Below are 17,366 nucleotides of genomic sequence, written 5' to 3' on the forward strand. Positions count from 1 at the left end.
CTGAACTCAAAGTCAATGTTTAGGTGTCACAAAAACATAGGTGTTGATCCACAGAGTTCCGTTAGTAACTTAACGATACATTAACTTCAGTTAACATCTCGTTAAGTGCTAAAGGGTGTCACGGGAGATCAGAACTTATTCATAGGATCTAGCACAAGACTGGACACAGAGATCAAATAAACAGGTGTTTATTCTGGCCAGAGCCAACAGAAACAGCACAAAGTCCCAACAGAGCTATTATACTCACGAACCCAGAGCAGTACTACAGTATGTGCCACCGAAATGGCTTACCCAGTGCAGCTTCCATCCATGTGGTGATTGGGAGTCTCCAGACAGTGCTGGATGCAAGTCGCAGAAGAGTAACTTTAAATCTCCCACTAGGAAAAGCAGGCAAGCTCGTTTTCGGGTTTCTCTGGCACAACCTCAGCGCACACCGCTAAGTCCACCTGCATGCTAAGAAAGAGCTGTGGAACTTAGATCGGCTGCTTCTTTTCGAGTTTCTCCTTTTCCATAGAGAAACATGGAAAACAGGACAGCGACCATTCACAGCACGAATGCTCTGTGTTGTGCTAATCACAGCGCAAGGGCGTGCAAATCCTGGTTGTGGGTCTGCCGGGAAGGCTGAGGCAAGGAGGGCGGGAATTATGAACCGTCCAATGAGAACAGTTCCTACCACCCCCTTTTCTCATAGCTGGCTCACTACCTCTTGATGAGATAGGTGCCTCTCTCTCTGGGCAGACAATGGCTCTGCTCTTCGGACCGATGGCTCCCAGATAGGAGGACTGTCCATCCCCAGCTGGTGGGGCATGTCTTGAGAACTGCAAAGTTGCAGACAAAGTTGCCCAGATCATAACCCAACAAAATATCACTGGCCGTCTTGATCAATTTCCTGGTGTGCATCCGCGGCCTTCCCGCTCAGCTGGGGGAGCAGTTAACGGACCCAGTCTTTCTCCGGCAGTTGATGGAGGAAGCACTGGTGCTCAAATGACTGCAGGAAGCCATAAATGGTGTCCTTGTCTTCATCGAAGTGGGAAAAGCTGCTGCACGTGAGGCAGGGGATGCAAGCTGGTCTGAGAGCTACTGCTGCTGGCGGAGTTTCGTGGTGGTACTTGGGGTGAGGAACTGGTTAGCAGGGCCTCAAGAATGAAAATCTTCATATCCGGGGTGGCATCTGGTCCCAACGCGGCTAAGACTCCTTCAATCTCGGTGGCAGGGTAGGGGGAGTCACTGGGGTTGGTGTCCTCCATGTCCAAAGACAGGGCACGAGGCAAGGCTTCATCCAGGTCGGTATCGGCTGGAACCAGTCGCGGCTGGGCTTGGTGCCTGGCCAGGTCATCGACCAGGTTCTTTTTGTTTCAGCACGCCGTCGGAAGTGCATATCCTTCGTAGCGGAGCAGTATCAGTCCTTTGCACCACGACTAGTACTGGGCTGTCATCGTCTGGATCGATCATCTTTGCTGACCGCTGGGCTGTGGGAGAGCTGAGAGTGACCGGAGGATCTGTGACTCTTTGTCCTGCGGTCTCGAGGGTCGAGACCTATTCAGTCCGAACTAACTAACGAGTAGTTCAGCTATGAACCTGGCGATCCCACTTCAAACACCATAGAAGTCTGTCACCGGAGACCAGAACTTATTCACGGGATCAAGCACCAAACAGGACACAGAGATCAAATAAACGGGTGTTTATTCTGGGACTCTGTGTACCAGAGACACCGAAACCAAGGCTGCCTGCTATTTCGAGTGGGAGATTTAAAGTCACTCTGCTGCGACTTGCATCCAGCACGGCCTGAAGACGGCGGATTCCAACAGGAGTGGAACCTGCGCCAGGTAAGCCAGTTCAGTGGTGCCGGACACACCGGAATACTAGGATTCCCCCTGTACTGCTCTGGGTTCGTGAGTATAGCTCTGTTGGGACTTTGTGCTGTGTCTGTTGGGCAATCCTGTACATCAATCAGACAAACATGCTCCATGAAATGGGGTTAACCTTTAATATGTTGGTCCCTGTGCCCCAACCGTTACAACTGGGATCATCAAAGCTTACTAATGATGCTTTAAGTGCTGTTTTCAGCTGTAACAAACACCTGCGTTACTAATGATATGCCAAAGAAGTGTTCCCTGTAACAACGCATATCAAAAGAGTTAACGTAGTGATTTAACGCTACGTTAGTTAGGTCAGACATAAACTTGCAGTTATTCACATCCAGACTCACATCCAGACCCTGAAATAGGCATTTTACAGGGTGTGGATAAGTGTAAGACCACGGTTTGGTATGATTTAACCATCATATTGTTATTTACAGCATCCTTAATCTCTCCTGTCTTCTCTTTTTTTACTTTAATTAAACACCTACTCAGGGTCTCAACACCATCTTTAGGTAAGACATGCTTAACGCCAGGTTATTTGAAGCTAACGCAAGGCAGGGCTAACTTCACATGACATTAAGCGTATGCTACTGAGATCACTAACGACCGTTGTTTTTGCCTATACTTAGCTTTGTGGTTAACTATTTAGATAACGTCACTTTACAAGCCCAGTTTTAATGGAGCTCAGTGGATCTGCCCAATAGACTGCTAAGCGCTAGTTACTATAAAAATCTTACTGTGCACACCCTGCGCAGTATAGAAAGAAACTGGAATGTGTCACCCATTCTGCCCCTAACCACATACAAAATCAAATGAACAAACTGATCACAGACTGCCCATTTTATACTCACTACAGCAGCAGCAAAATAGGTTCCCCATCATGTCAAATGATACCCTGATCCCCAGCCCACTAGTGTTTAAGTGGTGCAATAAACCGGTTCTTATCATTAAATAACATTAAGGGGGAAAAAAGTTCTTCAGTATAATGCACCTCGAATTTGCATTTAACAAACACATAAAGAAGGTGGTATATTAACACGAAATAAAGTTTGGTTTGATGCACTGATCCTTCTGGCATTTTGCATTTTGCCAGTAGTAAAAATGGGGAGAGTGATATAGACACAGAATGTGATACTTCCTACTTTATAATATGTATGTCGTATAAATCATGCATAACTTTTACTGACAGCCCAAATCTACCCAGCACACATGCCTGGGCAGCTGTAGGAAAACGGTGTTACTTTAAATGATGCTCTAGATCAGGGGTGGCCAAATCCAGTCCTCAAGGGCCACCAACAGGTCATCCCTGCTTCAGCACAGGTGGTCAAAGACTGAGCCACCTTTGCTGAAGCTGGGACTGATTCAGCCACCTGTGCTGAAGCAGGGATAACTTGAAAACCTGACCTGTTGGTGGCCCTTGAGGACTGGAGTTGGCCGCCCTGGCTCTAGACGGAGAATCATGTTCTGTTAGGTGAACACGTGCACCTGTAGCACTGGCCACGTTGTTATATTTTGCCATTTTTGTACTGCAGTTTCCTCTTTGTGCATTTTGATTTTTTGTTTGGCATAAATCAGCAAATGGAAATCAAAGACTTCCGCTTATTCCTCAATTTATCTGAACTCACAAAAAAAAACGCCCCGAAACCCCTCTTTTACAGGGGCAAAGATTGGAGCAAAGTCATTTGATACTTGACGCAAACGACGTACAGCACGCATTCAGCAACCCCACTTGTTGACAAAGCGCAGCTATCCTGAAGTATCCTGCATCTGCCATTAGCTTTGGCTAGTTTAATTCGTGACCCTACCACGTGGCTAAATACACACCAGGTTTAGCATTTTTTTTTTCGGTCTCTTTATTTTTTTGGTAGTTTCCCCCCCTTATATTTTTGATTTAATTCCCAGAAAATCTATTTTAATGCTGTGTGTGATAAATCTTGCATTTTATTCAAATCGTATCTTGTAGTGCTGGGGATGCCTTTGTTTTTGTGTCTGTTTATTTTCCTTGGTAAAACTGATGCTGTTTCTTACCCTCGTTTGGCAGCCAGGAATTTCTGACATGCTCCTTTATGTCAGGGTCCAATGCATGTTAGCACTGTGCAAGAGGGTTTCTTCATGGTAGTGTTTTCTTTCTTTACGCATCAGGACCTGTATTAGGCTCTAATAGTCGAGCACAAGTTGTGCCATTCCTGCTTTGCTTGACATTGCACAGATTCACTCAAATGCTCACAGCCCTCCCTGAACTATTTTTTGCAGAATAGTTCTTCCTTCTATGGAGAAGGAGCGGCTCAGTGAGTAAAGACAGTGACTGGCACTTAGTTTGAAGCAGAACTCTCAATTCCCGGTGTCAGCTCCTTGTGACCTTGGGTAAGTCACTTTATCTCCCTGTGCCTCAGGCACCAAAAAACCATAGATTGTAAGCTCCACGGGGCAGGAACTGTGTCTGCAAATGTCTCTGCAAAGCACTACGTAAAACTAGCAGCGCTATACAAGAACAAACTATTATTATTATTATAATTATCTTGTAAGTTTGCCCAATGTTAAAAAAAATACAAGCACTGCTAAATCTTATTTTAAGCAGGTTTTTTTCTTTTGAGACATATGTTGTATTATGTTTTTTGTTTTTTACTCAAGTTTTACCCCCGGGGGTCTTTAATACATGATCCAGTCCAATTCTTTGTGACAAAGTGATTTTACATTACATGCAGCTATCCTAGCTAGTTCTGCAGTATCACTTCTCTAACCACAGCACCCTATAATAATAATACTATCCCCTGAAGCTACTTCCTCAGGCAGGTTACCTGAGCAATTTCAGCTATGTGTTTCAGTGCTGCAGTAACCTTGCTGCAGTCTGCTCCACTCTGGACCTCCTTGTTCCGTAGGTTGGACAGATAGCCAAGACTTTCTGTACCACAGATCCGGCAGCTGTCACTCAGCTCTGAAAAGAAAGTCAAGACTGAGGACTGGGGAGAGAGATGCATATATAGGAACGGATGTTGGGAGTTCTTGGTACAGGCGGAGTGGCATCTCTCACAACAAGACGGGTGGTGGGGAAACATATGATAGGATTTTATAGCTGACAAACGTATTACCCCCATCAGTTGAGCACACTGTGGGGAAAAGGTGTGATTTTTAGGATCTGTGCGACACCACTGAAGTGCAAAGATAGACAACCGATGTGTGTATCTACATCTCTTTGACAAGTCCACCAAATCTGCTTCAATCACCCACTTTTGCATGGCTGCGTGTTAGTGCATGCACCTTCTGTCCAGTAGGTGGCAGGCATGATTTATCCGACAAGGATGATGTTGAAGGAGTTATGAAACAAAGGGCGTTCTTCGTGGAACTGGGATTATGTGATTAGGGAACTATCGCACAAAAACTCTCATTGATGTCAATGGCAATTTATGTGCAATAGTGCCTTGATCGTCTTAATGTGTAACTTCTAAAGCTCCCTCTGTACTAACGGAAATTAAAGATGAGATGAGATTACCAATCATTATGAAAATGTCAACAACCTCATGGTCTTACAGTTTGTATAATTGGTATCACCCGCTAAACATCAGTTGCACTCATACGGCAGTACTCATAGTGCTAATTGCATGGAGAGTGCTGAAAAACTGCCATTCAAGTCAATCCTGTGGCTGTTTTGCTGCTCTTTCTTCCTCAAGATTTCTGTCTTTTGGCGCGGCGGCCGAGCATTGGCCACGTCACAGCGGCGGCGGTTCAGCCAATGAGGGCGAACCGGCCCCGTGACGACATGGCCGCGCCCACGCCACGCCCTCCCCGTCGGATCTCCTCTTCTCCACTCCAAAGCACAGCCGCAGACACGTGTCGTGGCTGGAGCAAGCGGGTGCACGCGCCGCCAGACGCTCCGGCGCGCGGGAAGCCGTGACCACTGGGGCCGAAGCCGTACACACCTAATTTACCACCTACAGTATAAACAAAGGGGATTGCTCTCACCCTTTTACACACACCAGATGCATGCATAGACTCCAGTGTTAACATCTTCATAGGGTATACGCCAAAATTCCCTATTGACGTCGATTTGGGTTCTCAGATGAAAACAACCCGGCTGGCGGCTTCCGAGTATATAGAATTAACCCTTTAGTAATCAGAATTATCATTCACAAATGAATAATTATATTCTGAGCTTTGGGTTAGTTCAGGAAAAGTGTGTGTTACAGAAAGAGGAAGCTGGGGGAATAGTATAATGGATGGAAACGCTGGCCTGTATGAGAGCCAGCGTGGTAATAAGGGCATTTGGGCTGTCAGCATAATCCTGGGGGGTTTTAATTACAACAGGTAGTCAGGAAATGACTATGCCGCATGGAAATTGTGGTGGCTACGACCGAGGTGTGTAATGCAAATTAATTTAGAAAGCACTCACCCAAGTAACCTCCTTTCTGGGCCATTTGTAATGGCTGTTTGATTATTAATCCTCTTCCCTGCCAGAGGCGTACAATGCATTGCAAGCAAGCAGTAAACTTTCCTTTAGTGTAAGAAAACAATGGTATTTCCTTCTTTAATAAATCTTGGGGGTTTTTTTTTTGCTCTGGTTTTGCAGTTGGGAGATTTTGAAAAATTACCCCTTTATCGCGACCCCCCAAATGTCTCGCGACAACGTTTGGGAGAACGCAAGGGAAGTAGAAGAGTTTCCCCTAAGAACACAAGAATAATGAAGAGAGATGGGTCCTGCAGTCAGGAAGTCTTATTGTGATGTACAAAGGCGGATACTCACTGTCACACGTCCTTCCCTGACCTCCCTGCAGGATAACGTCACTCATTTGATGTGCAAACTGAACAAGAGGAGGCAGCAGGAAGCTCACATCTGGAGAGGAGAGAAAAAGGGACTCCATAAAACAGACATAGCACGTTCTCTACCCCACCTCATATACCTTTTCACAGCCCCCTCACTTGATAAATTGACGCAGAGACACAAGATAAGAATAATCATTAATAATAATAATCGCATATTCTTGTGTAGCACTGCTAGTTTTTATGTAGCGCTTTACAGAGACATTTTGCAGACACAGGTCCCTGCCCCGTGGAGCTTACAATCTATGTTTTGGTGCCTGAAACACAGGGAGATAAACAGACGTGCCCAAGGTCACAAGGAGTTGACACCAGGAATTGAACTAGGTTCCCCTGCTGCAAACTCAATGCCAGTCAGTGTCTTTACTCACTGAGCCACTTCTCTACCAAGACAATTTTGCTCTAAATTACCTGGATAGATTCATCCTATCTGTATCACGGTCAGTGACGCGATTCTGGGGCGTAACAAAGTGCCCCCGATTTATCGAATAAAAAGTATTATTGGGAACATACGAGGCATAGTTTGTTGTTTGAAATGAAGCATGACACATTGGGGCCTATTCACAAAGCAGTGATAAGTGTTTTAATGGTCGATACATGAATGCCCTTATTGTGCGATATTGCCTGCTTTGCTATTCACTAAACTGTGATAACAGTGCAGTAACGCGCAATAATGGCTTTTTAACGACCTTTAACAGCCAGAGGCAAACAAGTCGTCCAATGGGCCAAAAAAAAAAAGCCAAAAAATTGTTGTTTTTTTGCCAGTAATAGCTGTTCACTAAACTGTGATAAGCTTATCGTACTTAAAAATGTCTCAATATTTTGTCACCAGCTAAAGACTGGCACTAAAAATAAAAATATTGCAAGATGTATAAAAGCATTTATTTTTTTATGTACAGGATTGATACCAGAGGCTGGCGGGGGTCTCCGGGTGTCCCCGCGGGCCTACGGGTGGTCCCTGCGGGTGTCCGGGGGCCTCTGTGTGGTCCCCACAGATCCCCGCTGGCCTCCGGTATCAATCCTGTTCAGAAAAAAAAATTGCAATGCAGTACATTCAAATAAATACAACCCTCCAACCAATAAATACAATACAGTAATGGGCAAAATTACTATTATCCATATATGGATAATAGCGCATTTGCCCATTTAAAATAAAACATAAACCAGCCAGCATAAAGTAAATAAAACTTGCACTTATCCCTCCCAGGGTGAAGGCTGTGCTCATCCTCATCACTGTCCTTGTCCTCCGTTGGCAGCAACATAACAATAAAAAATACAATCTAATGGCCCTTAACCCCTTAATCACCTTAGCGGTTAATACCCACTATAGTAATTAATTGGTTAACCCACCCTCCCCCGCTACCCACCTGGACGGCCTAACCACCTTCCCTAGGGCAACTACCTCCACCTCCGCTACCCATGAATTAGCAGTGTTAAAACATGCCAATATAATATGGGTATGCTTTGCCACTATAAGTAGCAATAAATGGGCAAGCTAAAAAAACAAAGAAACAGGCACTAAATAAAACACATTACATAGAAAAATATACACATTACAAATCCCAAGAAACCAATTGATTGGCACAGTGGTACATCATGCGCATATAATATGGGCATGATTTTCCACTATGTCAGTCAACGGTCAACCTAAAAACAAAACAATCACCAAAAGAAACACACCAAAAATAAACCACAATTAAAAAGCCACTGCCCGGTAGGCCTAACCACCCACCCTGGGCCAAGTACCCCCTTCACACACCCCCTCTGACCCCAATAAACCATCTACTGTGCCTTAACCCCTTCATTGCCTTGGCTTAGGTAATGAAGCTGCTTTAATTTTTACTAATTGTGTGTGGAAGCAGGGGGTCTCCTGAGCAGAACCGCATGGATCTTACCCTCGGGACCCCCTAATTCCCGAGATACAGACCCCGGTATGGGGTGCCAGTATCCTCTGAGCTTTTAAAATCTCCCACGTCATGTGCCTGGGGGATTTAAATCCTGCAGGGGGATACCGGCACCCGATTACGGGGCATGTATCTCGGGAACTAGGGGGTTTTGATACTAGTGTGCAGGGATACTTCTGAGCTGAACCGCGTTGATTTCAGCCTCAGGGACCCCCTGCTTCACGAGATACAGGCCCCGTTATGGGGTCCCAGTATCCGACTGCAGGATTTAAATCCCCCAGTCTCGTGACGTGGGAGATTTAAAGCACAGGGGATACCGGCACCCCATACCGGTCTCTGTATCTCGGGAAGTAGGGGGTCCCCGAGGCTGAAATCAATGTGATTCAGCTCAGGAAAACCCCTGTTCCCACGCACTAGTATTAAAATTAAGCCGTGCCTGGAGACGCAGCGTCTCCATGAAGCTCTTCCAGGCTGCAGTTTCGACTATAAGTTGCCGCTCGACAGGATTATAGCGCGATAGCACTTAGAAAAAAAACAAGTCGTCTGTTCGAACTTTAAAAAAACGTGGGATTTTTTTCTTAGTGAATACCATTTTTGCCCACATGCGCGATAAATCACTGCAAAGTCATTCGGCAGCGCACTGATTTTATCACTGCTTTGTGACTAGGCCCCATTGTGTCATGCTGAATACCCGACTGATACAATCTAACGTGAAACAGAGTGAAGTGCATTTTCTTATTGAGCATTAGAATATATAAATGACTAGTCCAGTATTTATAATAGCCATACTGCGCCAATAATATAATTAGCTAACCTATATAATGAAACACCTGTGCTGCGATAAATCCATCTCCGGTCGATACACAGCAACTTCCTTCTGCGCTAACAATATAAACAGACTTTTTAGGATTTAACGCCAAGTTCCACTTGGCGGACGATTTTGAGACAGGTTTAACTATTTTGCTGATGCGCTATTTTTTTCAGAACACGTTGTTTACATCGTTTACATCGGTGCATCAGTGTGTGCCAGTATACTCCACTGAAAACATTGTTGACTTCCAAGGAGCACATTGCGAGAAGAAGTCAGTATGTGGGCTCACACACGCTGAATATAATGTGCGATTTGCGCGCGACAGTTTTACTTCGTACATTTGTTTGTACAGAGGCCACACAGACCTCAATCAATGAATCTTTAGCATTGCAACTACCTACATTCACCCTCGTTAAAACGATGCTACCTGCGTAGTGCAAGCCGGGGCCATTCCCTCGCAGTGAGCACAAATGCCGTTTTCTCGCTTCGACAAACTACGCAGGGAGTTATTGTTCTAGATAAGGGGTGGCCAACTCCAGTCCTCGAGGGCCACCGACACGTCCGGTTTTCAGGATATCCCTGCTTCAGCGCAGGTGGCTCAATCAGTGACTCAGTCAAAGACTGAGCCACCTGTGCTGAAGCAGGGATATCCCATAAACCTGACCTGCTGATGGCCCTGGAGGACGGAAGTGGCCACCTTTGCTCTATATTTATCAAATAAAAATAGGATATTGCTTCTTATGGAATTCTTTTCGAGATACACTTTTTTCGCACCACTTTTGCCTTGACACATAGACCTCATGGTGCAAAGTTTTCGTCCCAGAATTGCACTCATTTCTCCGGGGCTGGTGCTGCTATAAGAACTCATTATGCACCATCGCTCTTCTCGTGCCCTTTTCCAATGTGCTCAAAATCTCCCTCTCTCCCTGACTACCATTCCTCTTCTTCCTCATCTTTTCCACCCGCTCGCTTCACTTCCTTCCAGCCTTCCCTCACTCTCACGGCCACTGTCCGTGTCTCTTATTCACCCTTTCTTTCCTCCCTTTGTACTGTTGGAGACGAATGCTCGTCTATTAGCAATAATCATGTGCTAATGTGTGTGTCAACACCCCCGTACCCCTAAGGCAGTGTTTCCCAACAAGGGGGTGCCATGACCCTCTGCCAAGGGTGCTGGGGCCCCAGGGGAAACACTCAGCTGGCCGCTCAGCGGGCACATCCCGCACTGTCTGGAGAGGCTGCGATCTGCCTCTCCTCCCCCAGCTAAGCACAGAGGAGAGGAGCCTCTTCATCTCCAGACAGTGTAGAATGCGCCCGCTGAGCAACTGACATGGTTGAGGTGTTGGGAAGTTGGGAGGAAAAAGGGAAGGAGTGAGTGTTGTGTGTGTGTGGAGGGGGACGGGGGGTGATGGCTTTGTGTGGGGAGAGTGAAGGAGGCTAGTGCTTTTTGTGGGGTGAAGGAAGGTAAGAAAAGGGGGGGGGGGGCGTGAATGTGATTTTATGATTAAAAAAGAGGGTGAGGGTGCTGTGTGAGAAGGGGGATAAATGTGGAGTAAAAATGTGAGTATGATGTGTCAGGCTGAATGTGGAGTGTATAAGAAGAGGGTGTGTGTGTGGTGTGAGCTTGTGAAAATGAGCGTGAGTGTTATGAGGGCGAGTGCGTATGTGTGTAAGCGAGGTGAGTGAGGTCTGAAGAGCAGGGTGCCCCAGGATTTACACAATCTTTCAGGAGTGCCCCTGTTCAAAAAAGGTTGAGACCCACTGTACTAGGGGTTTATCCAAATAGGCAATGTAATCACAAGCTGCACAAGCAGAAATAGACAAAGTAGGGTTAGTTCAGGATTACAGTTTTATTATGGCACTCAAAACCATAGGATAGCAGCGAGAACTGTTACAGTGCAGATACATTAATGAAAGTAATCAAAGGTATACACTATTCATGTCAACCACACCCCTCATCTAACCCAACTTTTTTGTTTTAACAGTTCACTCTTGTTACACTCTCTCTAAGCAGTTTTTTCCTGTTCAAATTAATTAGTCTGTAACTTGCCCAGTGTCTCCCATCAGAATTAATCAGAATAAAGTACTCCCCTTGACCTTGGGTTAGCAGCCTCCTTCCTATCTCTGTACCCGTCTAATCTTCGTGCCCTGACATTCCCGTGTTCTATTGAAGTCAACATCAATTAGGTGAGAGGGTAAGAGAATGTGAAAAGTCTGCTTTACTAACTAGATCAGGGGGTGAGCAACTTCAGTCCTCAAGGGCCACCAACAGGTCAGGTTTTCAGGATATCCCAGCTTCAGCACAGGTGGCTCAATCAGTGGCTCAGTCGAAGACTGACATATACAGACACCTGTGCTGAAGCAGGGATATCCTGAAAACCTGACCTCTTGGTGGCCCTTGAGGACTGGAGTTGGCCACCCCTGAACAAGAGTGTCAGCTCTTTGCCAAGCAACTAAATTAACTATTAGCCATTAACTATTAAACCTTTTCCGTGCCCTATTGACCTATTAACGTACAGTACCATGGAGTGCCTGGGGCCCTTCTAACGTGCCAGACGCATCATGGGCAAACGCTCGGTATCTAAGGGCACCTCGTCGGATGCAAACGGGAGTGGAGCTCCCTTCACTTCCTTTGCTGTATTCCGGATCGGACACTCTGGTGTCGTGGCACCTCTGGCACTGAAAAGGTTAAACTATCACTACTACCATAGCATATGATTGAGGGAATATGGTGGGTGGGTGCGTGCGCCACCACAAATATAGAAATAAAGGGGCCTATTCTAGTTGCTCCGAAGTTGTCATTGTCAACCCCGCACGGTTTGGCATGTTCAGAAGTAGTGGGGTGAAATGTGAGAAAACCCCTATTCTCTAGTGCACGTCGCTACTTCTAAACCGCGTCTATAACAAGTGACAGACCGCATGGTTTAACATACAAAACGCCCGGATTGTACTTGCTTTAGAAACGGAGTGACCTGAGGTGGTGCTAACTCCATCCCCAGTCTGACATATGCGCTCTCAGATCAGTAACTCACCATATCAAATCTCACACCACTTGTGGTGGCATGAACGAAAAAAATGCAAGTTTCTAGAAGCGGTTTGCATAACGGAGCTACTAGAATAGCAGTTTTAGGTTGTTTTTTTAAATGCGAGTTGTTGGCTTTTTTTCACGAACTGATCGGATTGGCAGAGCCAGAGTGAAACTGCTTCTAAAAATGCCTTTAAGACACGGATTGGACATGCAAGAAGGGCTTACAGAAGAGCAAAGTGTGGCAATCCACTTCTAAAGGGCACTTCAGAAGCCGTTTGTCACACTTCGGAGCTACTAGAATAGTCTCCATAATATGGTGTGTGTGCGTGCCACTCTATCTATATATACATATATATATATGTATGTATATATGCTGCAGTGGAAGCGCTGTATGCTGGGTGACAATGGGGAAAGACAGGGTTGCAGACTTGTCTAAGACATGCAAATGAACATACAGTAATATTTACAGTTGCTTTATGCTTTACTGTGGAGGGTTTTTGTCACTTTTTTTACCCACCATAACCTTAATGACAGTGGTGTTTACCTAGTCTAGTCTCAAACCTGCTTGCCATTAAGACCAGCCTCACACTGATGATACCCATCAAGGTTGAAACATGTATGTGAGTAGGTCTAATGGCTTTGCATCTCATCCCAGCCTCTGTTTAAAAGCTGTGTTTAAAACAGCATGCATTGGCTTGAGGATTGGCTTGTGTAATACGAGCTTGAGACAAAAGGTGGCACTGAGTGCTCATTTGCATGTCATTTCCCAGAATCCCTTGCTGCAGTGGAAGCGCTGTATGCTGGGTGACAATGGGGAAAGACAGGGTTGCAGACCTGTCTAAGACATGCAAATGAGCATACAGTAATATTTACAGTTGCTTTATGCTTTACTGTGGAGGGTTTTTGTCACTTTTTTTACCCACCATAACCTTAATGACAGTGGTATATATATATACTGTATATATATATATAAATATAAATATACATATATCTATATCGTAGTCCACAGCACTTTAATTAATGCATCAAAGCAAGTCCAAAAATCAACAGCGTCGTTTCAGACCCACACAGTATCCTTTCTCAATTGTTCTGCTTTCTTTTCTATAGGGAGTGTGTGTGTGTGTGTGTGTGTGTGTGTGTGTGTGTGTGTGTGTGTGTGTGTGTGTGTGTGTGTGTGTGTGTGTGTGTGTGTGTGTGTGTGTGTGTGTGTGTGTGTGTGTGTGTGTGTGTGTGTGTGTGTGTGTGTGTGTGTGTGTGTGTAATACAGTCATGTGAAAATGAAAGTACACCCTCTTTGAATTCTATGGTTTTACATATCAGGACATAATAACAATCATCTGTTCCTTAGTAGGTCTAACAATTAGGTAACAGTGAAAAGTAAAGGAAAGGTTCCTTTAAAAACAGTGCTTCAGCAAAATGGGGTACAATGGCAATGGTTGCTCAAAAATGTAGATAAACAGGTTAGGACAAGGTTAATTGAGTAATACAGAGTATTGGACCCAGTGCGTCATAAAGCAGGGAGTGATATTAAAGATTAAACTGTCTTTGGTGAGGACACATTTGTAATGCTAGAAAAGCACCTCACCAGACAAAAAATCTCTCTTACCTGCGGCACTGTTACTGGTCAGCAACTCCCCTAAATCCATGAGTGGGGAGAATCAAACTCTTTTGGAAACCTTGATCCATCTTGTGCGTGCATCACGCTGAGTAGGTAAATGTATAGAAAATTATCCAAGGATAGCAGCGGAGCTCCGCTGCTATCCTTGGATAATTTTCTAACAATTAGGTAAATACAACCTCAGATGAACAACAACACATGACATATTACACCGTGTCATGATTTATTTAACAAAAATAAAGCCAAAATGGAGAAGCTGTGTGTGAAAAACTAAGTACACCCTTACTGCTTCCATAGGAATTAAGATGCTAAGTAGCAGACAGGTGCTGCTAATCAAATGCCCTTGATTAATTGATCATCAGCAAGTGTGACCACCTCTATAAAAGCCAAAGTTTTTGCAGCTTGCTGGTCTGGAGCATTCAGGTGTGTGTTAACACAGTGCCAAGGAGGAAAAACATCAGCAATGATCTTAGAGAAGCAATTGTTGCTGCCCATCAAATCTGGAAAGTGTTATAAGGCCATTTCCAAACAATTTAAAGTCCATCATTCTACAGTGAGAAAGATTATTCAAAAGTGGAAAACATTCAAGACACTTGCCAATCTTCCCAGGAGTGGACATCCCAGCAAATTCACCCCAAGGTGAGATCGTGCAATGCTCAGAGAAATTGCAAAATACCCAAGAGTTACATCTCAGACTCTACAGGCCTCAGTTACCATGTTAAATGTTAAAGTTCATGACAGTACAATTAGAAAAAGACTGAACAAGTATGGTTTGTTTGGAAGGGTTGCCAGGAGAAACCTCTTCTCTCTAAAAAGAACATGGCAGCACGGCTTAGGTTTGCAAAGTTGCATCTGAACAAATCTCAAGACTTCTGGAACAATGTTCTTTGGACAGACGAGACCAAAGTGGAGATGTTTGGCCATAATGCACAGCACCACGTTTGTCGAAAACCAAGCACAGCATATCAGCACAAACACCTGATACCAACTGTCAAGCACGGTGGTGGAGGAGTGATGATTTGGCCTTGTTTTTGCAGCCACAGGACCTGGGAATCTTGCAGTCATTGAGTCGACCATGAACTCCTCTGTATACCAAAGTATTCTAGAGTCAAATGTGAGGCCATCTGTCCGACACCTAAAGCTTGGCCGAAATTGGGTCATGCAACAGAACAATGATCCCAAGCACACCAGCAAATCTACAACAGAATGGCTGAAAAAGAAAAGAATCAAGGTGCTGCAATGGACCAGTCAAAGTCCAGACCTCAACCAGATTAAAATGCTGTGGCTTGACCTTAAGAGAGCTGTGCATAAACAAATGCCCACAAACCTCAATGAACTGAAGCAACGTTGTAAAGAAGAGTTGACAAAAATTCCTCCACAATGATGGGAGAGACTGATAAAGTCATACAGAAAACGATTACTTCAAGTTATTGCTGCTAAACGTGGTTCAACAAGCTACAGTATTGAATCATAAGGTATACAGTACTTAGTTTTTCACACATGGCTTCTCCATTTTGGCTTTATTTTTGTTAAATAAATCATGACACGGTGTAATATGTCATGTGTTGCTGTTCATCTGAGGTTGTATTTACCTAATTTTAAGACCTGCTAATGAACAGATGATTGTTATTATGTCCTGATATGTAAAACCATGGAATTCAAAGAGGGTGTACTTTCTTTTTCACATGACTGTATATATATATATAGTGTGTGCTTTCTTACATCTCCTATCCACACCTACACACTCTCCCCTTCACTCTCTTCCATATTTGGGTCCTTCTCCATTCTTTCTTCTTACCTGATGTTTTAGATATGTAACTCTTCCAGGCTTCCTCCATTTTCTCTGTGCTTTCTACTGCTGCCTGGGTCCTGGCAATCAAAAAGTCTGAAACAAAGAGCAGCAAACAGGAGTCAGGAATAACAGGACGGAGGTGCTGTGAGGTCAGAAGGCTGCTGTGAATGGACTCTCACCTGTAGACACACTGCTGCTAGTGAAGAGGGGTTCGTCCAGCTGGCTGAGTGACTCCTGTATAATGCGTTCAGCCTCCTGCAGGACTCCCTGTAGCACACAGTCTTCCACCTCCTGCACCTGCACACGGCTCTCCTGTATAAAGCAGCAGCACCCAAGTGCGATAGGGGAGGAGAAGTGGGAATGAGGGAGAGAGAAGGGAATCAAATACGTGCTAGTTTAGTTTCATCCCAGACACACCTAAAGGTTGACAAAGCCCTTCATTTTAAAATGAATTTCAATGAATAATAACTTTTTTCATATAGCGTTTTTCTCCCAATGGGGCTCTAAGTGCCTTTCAATTACAGTATGCAGCACATAGGATTGTTACAGACACAGTCCATGCCCAGATGAGCTTACAATCTATGATTTTGGAGCCTGAGGCACAGGGAGATAAAGTGACTTGCCGAAGGTCACAAGGACCCAACACCGGGAATTGTACCAGGCTCACCTGCTTCACACTCAGTGTTACTGTTATCAGAGTCAGTTTCTTTACTCACTGCGCCGATCCACCTACCGGTTGTTTAATTTGAAATTTATACAAAACCTACGGTCAATACGCAATGTGTTTCCCATCAAAAGTGGCCTGACACGGCACTTACCCTTTTGCTGCTCTGGCAGCGATAGGGTGAAAGGTGAAGAGCCAAATTGAATAGGAATCACTGATAGGTTTAATAGGTTCAACAAAATAGGTATAAATAAAATTTGACAAATATTATCCAATTATTTCTGAACAATTTCCTGCAAATATTTGTGAATATCCTAATCTAAAGTTTAAGGGGTAAATTCAATATACATTAAAACAGTAATCCAAGATGTTTTCAGGCGAAAATCCCCATTGAAGTCAATTGGGGATTTTATGCTGAAAACGGCCCGAACGTGCACTCAGGAGTATATACAATTTACCCCTAAAGTGCTGCCCTTATCTCTGCCTTATCTCTCCTTTATGAACCCGGGGTGGTGACGTGACATGCAAGGGATGTGCTTTATGCTGACTACCCCTGGAGAGGAGAAAGAAACCATTGAAAACCCCAAAGGAAAACGTCTAGACATCCACAAACTATTTACACTCATCTGATTTTGACGGCATCCGTCTCCTAGTCTTTACTTATGAAAGTTGCCGCTGTCATTACTTCAACGCGGTGCTATGTGGAAATGACCCAACCCCAATTACAAGCTTGAAATAGTGCTTTCCTTGTGCAAGTTACTTTTCATATCCCTACCTCATGATTGAATTTATTTTAGAATGTGATAAACTTCTAATGGACCACAACGCGGATACCATTCAAGTGTACAGATCTTTGGAAACCTCGCAGGTCTCTTCTT

General features: G+C 44.6%; 1 protein-coding gene across 4 annotated transcripts in view; it reads right to left on the bottom strand.

Annotated features, from left to right (window-relative positions):
- Nucleotides 1-17,366, bottom strand: part of HIP1 (huntingtin interacting protein 1) — a 62,709-nt gene that overhangs the window by 13,956 nt on the left and 31,387 nt on the right. For 3 of the 4 annotated variants that reach the window (XR_012800440.1, XM_075594436.1, XM_075594434.1), the window contains exons 18-21: nt 16,004-16,136; nt 15,831-15,917; nt 6,601-6,690; nt 4,661-4,797 (exon numbers count right to left, since the gene is read on the bottom strand). Coding sequence is in view for 3 of the 4 variants with exons in the window: in XM_075594436.1 (XP_075450551.1) it covers nt 4,661-4,797; nt 6,601-6,690; nt 15,831-15,917; nt 16,004-16,136 (447 nt within the window). In the remaining variant the exon portion in view is untranslated. The remainder of the gene's footprint in view (nt 1-4,660; nt 4,798-6,600; nt 6,691-15,830; nt 15,918-16,003; nt 16,137-17,366) is intronic. The other variant, XM_075594435.1, reaches the window with a different exon arrangement.

Source organism: Ascaphus truei, chromosome 3 (genome assembly GCF_040206685.1).
Source record: "Ascaphus truei isolate aAscTru1 chromosome 3, aAscTru1.hap1, whole genome shotgun sequence".
NCBI lineage: Eukaryota > Metazoa > Chordata > Amphibia > Anura > Ascaphidae > Ascaphus > Ascaphus truei.